Source organism: Aulonocara stuartgranti (genome assembly GCF_965226115.1).
Source record: "Aulonocara stuartgranti genome assembly, chromosome: 20".
Lineage (NCBI taxonomy): Eukaryota > Metazoa > Chordata > Actinopteri > Cichliformes > Cichlidae > Aulonocara > Aulonocara stuartgranti.
In genome coordinates, this window is record NC_138956.1 from 27,677,933 (window position 1) to 27,687,463 (window position 9,531).

Consider the following 9,531-nt stretch of genomic DNA (forward strand, 5'->3'; position numbering starts at 1 on the left):
TAAAGTGCTGACAAGGAACCCTGGTGTAAACATTAAAATGAAAGTCAGTGCAATGTGCAGATTGCAGAAATATACTTAAAAAAAAATCAGTGGCTTTACCACACTCAGTTTTTCGACATCTGTGAACTACTAGACAGTCATTCAATTAAAAAATAATATTAAATAAATAAAACTAATAAATAAAAAATACACACATCTTACTGATCTCTGCAGTCAGTAACATTACACATAAAGTGCAAACATAATAGCAATTGTATAAACACACACACAAACACGCCTTTAAAGTTTAAAGGCGTGAAATTGGACGGTCTAGTTCTGATTAGCGTCACCGCTGTCTCGGTGGAGTTTAATAAACTCGGCCGTCTGCTTCTTGCTATCTAAAATATAACCAGACACTGGTGTAAATTCTCGACTGTCTCATACTTCTGTTTAATAAGTTTTCTGTTTGACGTTTAGTCAGCTGTGTGAAAATCAAGGAGGAACCCACCCGGGGGATTAATAAAGTTTTATTTTATCTAATCTAATAACTTTAATCTCAGCCAAACCGATTTACTCACGAACAAACAAAACACTGAAAAAAGCCCAACAATAACATTTTTAGGTTGTCTAAGTGACTTATATATTACGTTTAACCCGAGCAGCGAAACTCCGCGGTGATCTGAAAATGATGTGCCGGGAGTTGTGCCGTTCTCGGCCGCATCAGTAACCCTCGAGCTCCCGGCTAGCTGTCGAGCTGGTGGGTAGCAGACGCCTCTGAAAACGTCGAAGCACTTTTGCAAATATGGGATATCTTGATAAACCGAGCAGATATTTGATGTTTACACAACTACTTTCTCGCCTGAAAATATGTTAAAAGTTTATTTTGTGACCCAGAAAGATTAGTATGAGTAATTTTAAAACTTAGTAGCGGCCGCCATTGCTGGAAACTGGAGTTTGGCTGGGCCGCGCTATGAATTCTGGGATATGGTAGTAATTTCGACAGCCTTATAATCGCAGTATAATCGCAGCCTTTGCGGTTAGAAAATTGCACTTGATCATGTCGCGATATTATCGCAAATGCGATATATCGTTCAGCCCTACTTGGACACCAGGCACACCAGGGACAACAGCACAAAAATGACATATTAGACAGCCAAAGTTGTCTTATGGAGATGCATAAAAGAAGAACAAACAGTGCATGGAAAGTGATACTGTGTTATCATCTTTGAGTGGGAGATTGGAATTAATTTCTTAGGGTTTTTCTTGCGATTAACAAATGATTTACTTTGAATGACGTTCGTGTCTTTCATCCCAAATGAAAATTTTAAATGAAAGAATGTATTTTCCCACGAGGAAATCTAACTGATATTTTATCCTTGTCCTTTTGAATATTTTTGATATTTGATAGAGCTGATGCTCTCATGGAGTCCTTTAGTGCTGCAGGCAGATTCTGCTATTCCTATACTTATTTTCCACCCTGATTTACGAATAAATTCTTTACAAATCCTACCATGTGAATTCATGGATTTTTTTTTTCACATTCTGTCTCTCACAGTTGAAGTGTACCTCTGGTGCAAATTACTGACCTCTGTCATCATTTTAAGTGGGGGAACTTGCGCAATCGGTGGCTGACTAAATACTTTTTTGCCCCACTGTATATTAGGTTTGTCATTCCATGACCAATTCTGGACATCTGTATGACGCCCAAACTTGGTCTACAATTTGGGCATTCAACCACGCCCCAACCTGGATGTCAATAAGACGTTCAACATTTCAACTTTGGAATGGGTAATTTTTTTGGATGTCATGTAGACATCTATGACAGGTGCAGGCCAATTTATGATTAATAAATGTAATTTTTTTTAATTGGACAATATTGTAACGTTCACAAATGCTCTCAAGCACCAGACGTTTTGATTTCACCACGGTTAATTGAAAAGGCAATGGCAACTTGTTTAAATAAAAATAAGGTATTTTCCCAAGAGGAAATTTAAAGGATATTTTATTTTACATGGACAGTGTAGTGGTTTGCAGTGTTTTGTGTTGTTTCAGTTTAAATTTGTTTAAAAGGAAAAAGCTGAAAATTTAAATAGTTAAAAGTTGAAATGTAAATAGTTGTTTTTTGTATTATAAGATTTATTTATTACATTTTATGTGGAGTAAATAAATAAAAGTATATTTACAGTGGCCCCTAGAGACAAAGCACATAAAAACTCCAAAGCACATTCAAACTCCGAAGCATGCAAAAACACCAAAATGCATAAAAACTCCAAAACACGTAAAAACTCAGAAGCACATACAAACTCAGAAGCACGTATAAACTCCAAAACACGTACAAAACACTAGTGATGTGTGGCTCGATCCTGAAATATCGATTCCTCCAATACCAGTCATTTATGTTCTAGAATAGATTCTCACATTAAAATATCGATATTTTTAGTAATTTAGGGTAAATTTGTAGTTTGTCATTAATAGGAACACAGTGGAAAGAAACTATAACATTCGGATTGTCTTCATTCAAAGGAACTACTTCCTCTTCCGCCTTTCATAGTCATGCGCGAAATACGGCTGTATAAATGTCTTGTAATCTGGGTCCAAAACACCGCCGGCTTCATATCCCAAAGTCAAACGAACACTGCAGCATCACTGAGAGTTAAAAACGGTTTAAATCAGGGGTCAACAAGTACCATCTAAAATTTCCAGGGATGTCAATGTGACATATGATTGCATTAGCAATAAATTTAATAACGCTCTATATTAACAGTTACACACTATATAGAACAACTTTATAGAACTATAGTTGTTCGCAGATGTTGGCAGCTATAAGCGAATAGTTATCAGCTATTTTGAAACAAAAAAGACACTTTTTATCCATAAAAAGAACACTATAACAGCAAATGAACTGTACAACAGAAAATGCAAATGCTGATGATTCAGGATTTCAGGATGTTAGTAGGGCACTTTGAGCTCTTGTTGCCAAAATTGGGACCACATTTAATGAGCTAAATGACCTGAAGCAGCATCTAGCTGTGTCTCCAAGGTAAATAGTTATTTTACTATTTACATATCATTGTATATTCAGTACCACTGCATGTTTTGAGCTACGAACAAACTTGTTGCCAAATCCAGTGGTCTGATTGGTCAGATCTGAAAATAACCAAATTCATCCACCTAAGCGCATTTGGTGTCCAAAAAATATCCATTCACATAAATATTTTGGATTCCTTTTCTTGGAAAATGAAGCAAGTACAAAATGGGGTACTTGGACAGAAAACTCAAATACAAAAACATATTTCAATATATCGAGTTTTTTGTGGAAAATTAACCGTCACTAATCCGACTGAAGTGTAGTTAAAAGGCTTTAGCAAACTCATCTTGAACAAAAAACTATATACAATATAGAAATATGAAAACAAATAAAATATAAAATTTAAAAAATAATTCTTATATGAGTCCCCCCAACCCAGCACCTGCTTCATAATATCATGACTTATGTTACTGTTTAAGTGTGTGTTAATTACCTTGGCCATGGTGATGAACTTCAGTCTGCACAAAAAGGATGTCTCTGTTGCTGATGTCAAGTTCTGACTGCTATGTACATCAAGCTCTCCTCCTTATATTAACATGTATTTGGTGTTTATGCTCCTCCCCTCTGTCTTCTGTCTTTCTATTTGTGTATGTGTATCTATGGGTGTGGTGCTCACATCACTGACTACTTACCTCTGCATAGGACAGACCCAGTGTTGCCAACTTAGTGACTTTGTTGCTATATTTAGCGAGTTTTCAGACTCCCTTGGAGACTTTTTTTTTCTAAAAAGCGACTAGCAACAAATCTGGCGACTTTTTCTGGTGTTATTGGAGACTTATTTATGACGACTTTTTGATGTGAAAGCGGGTATCGCTTTTACTCTCAAAAAGCTGCTCCCGCACTGACTGTAACGCAGTCGCTTGGTGTCAAAGCTGTGGTAGCTGGACTCCATTTTGTCCCTGTAGTCCTTTCTGGCCTTTTTTATGGACTTTCGGAGGTCATACCTGGCTGCTTTACATGCATCAGTGTCCCTGGAGTTAAAGGCAGAGAGATATATATATATATATATATATATATGTGTTTATTTACTTAGGAAAATGAAGAAAGGTTGATTGTATTTCGGTAACTGCAAGTACTGTTTTCTTTTTTCAATAAAAATATTTTCAAAAAAAAAAAAAAACAAAAGAAAAGAATATAATCCACCCACTGTTATTATCTTCAATGCCCTGTACCAACACTGAGCAGAGCAGCTATCTGAACGCTACCCCAACAGAGGTCGATTATCTTGTTAATAATTTCACCTCCTCACTACGTACGACTCTGGATACTGTAGCTCCTGTGAAAACCAAGGTCTCTAATCAGAAGTACCTGACTCCGTGGTATAATTCTCAAACACGTACCTTAAAGCAGATGACTCTTAACCTGGAGAGGAAATGGCGTGTCACAAATTTAGAGGATCATCATTTAGCCTGGATAAATAGTTTGCTGCTCTATAAGAAAACCCTCCGGAAAGCCAGAACATCTTACTATTCGTCACTGATTGAAGAAAATAAGAACAAAAAGCATCTCTAGACCCAGCTGTCTTAGCTAATTATAGGCCAATCTCCAACCTTCCTTTCATATCAAAAATCCTTGAAAGAGTAGTTGTCAAACAGCTAACAGATCATCTGCAGAGGAATGGCTTATTTGAAGAGTTTCAGTCAGGTTTCAGAGCTCATCACAGCACAGAAACAGCTTTAGTGAAGGTTACAAATGATCTTCTTATGACCTCTGACAGTGGACTCATCTCTGTGCTTGTCCTGCTAGACCTCAGTGCAGCGTTCGATACCGTCGACCATAATATCCTATTAGAGCGATTAGAACATGCTGTAGGTATTACAGGTACTGCACTGCAGTGGTTTGTATCATATCTATCTAATAGACTCAAATTTGTACATGTAAATGGAGAGTCCTCTTCACACACTGAGGTTAATTATGGAGTTCCACAGGGTTCAGTGCTAGGACCAATTCTGTTTACATTATACATGCTTCCCTTAGGCAACATCATTAGAAGACATAGCATACATTTTCACTGATATGCAGATGACACCCAGCTCTATCTGTCCATGAAGCCAGATAACACTCACCAATTAGTTAAACTGCAGGAATGTCTTAAAGACATAAAGACCTGGATGGCCGCTAACTTTCTGCTTCTTCATTCAGATAAAACTGAGGTTATTGTACTCGGCCCTGAAAAGCTTAGAAATATGGTATCTAACCAGATTCTTACCCTGGATGACATTACCTTGGCCTCCAGTAACGCTGTGAGGAACCTTGGAGTCATTTTTGACCAGGATATGTCCTTCAACGCACATATTAAATATGTAAGAGTGCGTTCTTCCTTTTATTACTTCCAGGCTGGACTACTGTAATTCATTATTATCAGGATGTCCAAAAAACTCACTGAAAAGCCTTCAGCTAATCCAAAATGTTGCAGCAAGAGTCCTGACAGGGACTAGAAAGAGAGAGCATATTTCTCCTGTTTTGGCTTCCCTTCATTGGCTCCCTGTTAAATCCAGAATTGAATTCAAAATCCTGCTCCTCACATACAAGGTCTTAAATAATCAGGCCCCATCTTATCTTAATGACCTTGTAGTACCATATCACTCTATTAGAGCACTTCGCTCTCGCTCTGCAGGCCTACTTGTTGTTCCTAGAGTATTTAAAAGTAGAATGGGAGGGAGAGCCTTCAGTTTTCAGGCCCCTCGTCTGTGGAACCAGCTTCCAGTTTGGATTCAGGAGACAGACACTGTCTCTACTTTTAAGATTAGGCTTAAAACTTTCCTTTTTGCTAAAGCATATAGTTAGGGCTGGACCAGGAGACCCTGAATCCTCCCTTAGTTATGCTGCAATAGACGAAGGCTGCCGGGGGATTCCCATGATGCTTTGAGTTTTTCCTTTCCAGTCACCTTTCTCACTCACTATGTGTTAATAGACCTCTCTGCATTGAATCATATCTGTTATTAACCTCTGTCTCTTTTCCACAGCATGTCTTTTATCCTGTCTTCCTTCTCTCACCCCAACCGATCACATGGCCCCGCCCCTCCCTGAGCCTGGTTCTGCCGGAGGTTTCTTCCTGTTAAAAGGGAGTTTTTCCTTCCCACTGTCGCCAAAGTGCTTGCTCATAGAGGGTCATATGATTGTTGGGTTTTTCTCTGTATCTATGAAGCGCCTTGAGGCGACTTTTGTTGTGATTTAGCGCTATATAAATAAAATTGAATTGAATTCAAAGAAGCAAAATATACAACCTATAACCATAACCTACCTAACAACACATGAACAGGAGAAAACAGGGTGTTAAAGCAAAAGGCAGCTCTCCCCTACAAGCAGTCTGAACATGCTCATACAAGTTACAAAGGCATGCAAGCCTGCACAGGTATGGCAACCAAAATGGCCAGAGGGCACAGAAGCACAGTTCCACAGGCCTTAAGTAGTGCTCTGCTGATTACCAATTAGCCAGACTCTGCGCAGCATCCAATCAGGACAGAGGAGGTGGAGCCTAGACAAAACAAAGGGTTAGAAGGGAGAAGAGACATCCTCCTGGGGGATGTAACACTGCTTAAGCATATGCATTGTTTGTCCTTTATTTTGACCTGTGTTAAACAACAGGTAAAAATACCTTGTGTCTAAGAAGCATGTTTTGTAGTACACTGTAAAAAAAAATTGTAGAATTTACGGTGAATTACTGGCAGCTGTGGTATGGGGCGCCGTTTGTAAACTGAAACATGCCGAAATTAACAGCAACATTTTTCCACATTTAGCTCTAAATCTTACAAAAACATGTTTTTTCCAGTCATTTTTTACAACATTTAGTAAAATATTTGTAACTTTTCATATTTAAAACCGGATTTTAAATGTTAAATCTGAATGCTAAATGTTAAATCTAAATGTTAAATGTTAAATCTAAATGCTAAATGTTAAATATTATATATAAATCTAAAAGTTAAATGTTAAATCTAAATGTTATATATAAATCTAAATGTTAAATGTTAAATGTAAATGTTATATATAAATCTAAATGTTAAATGTAAATATTATATATAAATCTAAATGTTAAATGTTAAATCTAAATGTTATATATAAATCTAAATGTTAAATGTTAAATCTAAATGTTATATATAAATCTAAATGTTAAATGTTAAATCTAAATGTTACGGGAAACTAAATATTTAGCTAATATGCAAATTTATTGTACGGGTCAACGGAAATACCAAAATAAAAGCTTCAAGAAAACCTCCCGCGCTAAAGTGTGCCGGTCGTGGTCAGGTTCTGTGTTTGCGCTCCTCTCACGGTCACTTTTGACTGCCATGAGCTGCTTCAACTATTCCCTACCAGCATGTCCAGCGATTTAGCTGAAAACATTGGAAGAGCCGTTTTGTCGGCCATCCAACGATTCAGCGGTAGTGCACCCTCGACCTCACAAACGCCGCAGCACTTGGTAAGTTTATTGTATAGCATTTTGGACGGGTTGATAGCAGTGTTAGCAAAACTAGCAAAGCTAAATTACTTAGCTAGTCCTCAATTATTTCATTTGGTAGGCAGCAGACAGAGATCGAACATCATACAACTCTATTTATTTATTTGGTAGGTAGGTAACAGTCGTTCTTGATGTAAATGTTTCCTTAGGAATCCAGCAATGCACCTGGACCAAGTAGACCTGCTGTCTCCACTGGGATACCATACCGCTCGGTAGGCCTTCTTACACATATCATTTAGCTGACTGATTTCTGTTTTTGTCACCTTAAATTAAATCCTGTCAAAGTAATGATTCTGATTCTACATACATTTCATCTTCTTAGGGGTCCATCACTAGCAGTGTCACATCACCACCAACAACATTCACAAGTTTTACGTCATATTTTATTACTGTTTTTGCTGTGAAGTGTCTTTTGATTGCTCACTTTCATATTTTAAAACTATTGATAAAATATTACTCTAGCTAATCTGTCACAGTACAATTGCCTCAAATTACCCATCTTTTGTTATAGAATTGTGCTCATTGAGATTTTCTGTGCCGTGTTCTAGGATGGTTACCAAGGAAGGCTTCAGATTTCCAAAGAGGAATTGGAAAATGTTCTTTCCCTGAAAACATCTTTTACTGAAGCTGCATCTATCCTTTCCATCTCCAGGCCCACTCTGTATAAGTTACTGCAAGACTATAATATCTCAGAGTCAAAATTCAATGTAATCAGTGACCATGAGTTAGATCAGATAGTGTCCCAGATAAAAACTGAACATCCAAATGTTGGAGAAGTGATGCTGATGGGTCATCTGCGTTCCAAAAACATAGTGGTTCAAAGATGGCGCGTAAGAAAGTCACTGCGGAGGGTGGACTCGGCTGGTGTTCTATCCAGGAGAAGAACTGCAGTTGCTCGGCGAGTATATTCTGTGCCTCATCCAAATTTCATATGGCACATAGATGGAAATCACAAACTGATTCGTTGGAAGTTTGTTGTTCATGGTGCAATAGATGGATACAGCAGGATGTTGATGTTTCTTCAGTGCTCCAGCAATAATCGAGCTGAGACTGTGAAAGCCCTCTTTACTGCAGCTGTTGGACAATTTGGCAGACCCCTGCATATCAGGACTGATCATGGAGGAGAGAACGCTCAGATTTGGGAGGACATGCGAGCAAGCAGGGGTGAAAGCTCTGTCTTAATGGGAAGTTCTGTGCACAACCAGAGGATTGAGCGTTTCAACCGAGACTTAAACAACAACTGTAGCCGCATTTATGCACCTATATTTTATGAATTGGAATCACTTGGTATCCTAGGCTTGGAAAATGCAACAGACCTATTTTGCCTTCATTATGTGTTTCTACCACGAATCAACCACACTTTGAAGGAATTCAAAGCTGGATATAACAATCACTCTATTTCCACTGAAGGTAATAGAACTCCCATCCAGCTTTTTTCCTGCGGAACTCATGTGTCTCATCGTCACAACCCAGAACTTTCTACAGCAGAGGTCATACCCTCCTTGTCAAACTCTGAAAATAGGTTTGTCCCATTAAATGACAGCGATTTACAAGAGCTATATACAAGCATTATATACAAGCATTCACCCTTTTGAAGAAGACAACAATAATGGTAAAACATTGTTTCAACGAACACAGCAGTATATTTTTAACAAACTTGTAAATGTGTGATCTCAACCACAGGATACCAGTGATGTTCTAAAGAGTGATGACACTTAGTATTCTTAAATGCTGTACAGCAAATGCGTTTTTTGTACTACTGCAGAAGCCCCTCCCCTCTAGCAGTGATGCCTCCTGCCACATAAGGACTCAAAGTTAATGACTGACAGTGACTCATAGGCTATTCAGAAGGCTACAACCACTTTTAGTTTATGGGTAAAACTAAAAGTGGTTTCCTGGCCTCCACAGTCACCTGATCTAAACACAATAGAGATGGTTTGGGATGAGATCGACCGAGTAAGGGCCAAAGGTCAAACAAGTGCTCGGCATCTCTGGGAACTCTTTCAAG

General features: G+C 38.2%; 1 protein-coding gene across 1 annotated transcript; it reads left to right on the plus strand.

The window, feature by feature from the left end:
- Positions 1-7,153: 7,153 nt before the first annotated feature.
- On the plus strand, positions 7,154-9,328 carry LOC309697740 (uncharacterized protein; the record flags this gene model as incomplete). Its single annotated transcript, XM_082519853.1, has 4 exons — positions 7,154-7,484; positions 7,673-7,735; positions 8,072-9,045; positions 9,289-9,328. Exons 1-4 carry the CDS (start codon positions 7,383-7,385, stop codon positions 9,326-9,328), a joined length of 1,179 nt encoding a protein of 392 aa, XP_082375979.1. The 5' UTR covers positions 7,154-7,382.
- Between the last annotated feature and the right edge of the window lie 203 nt (positions 9,329-9,531).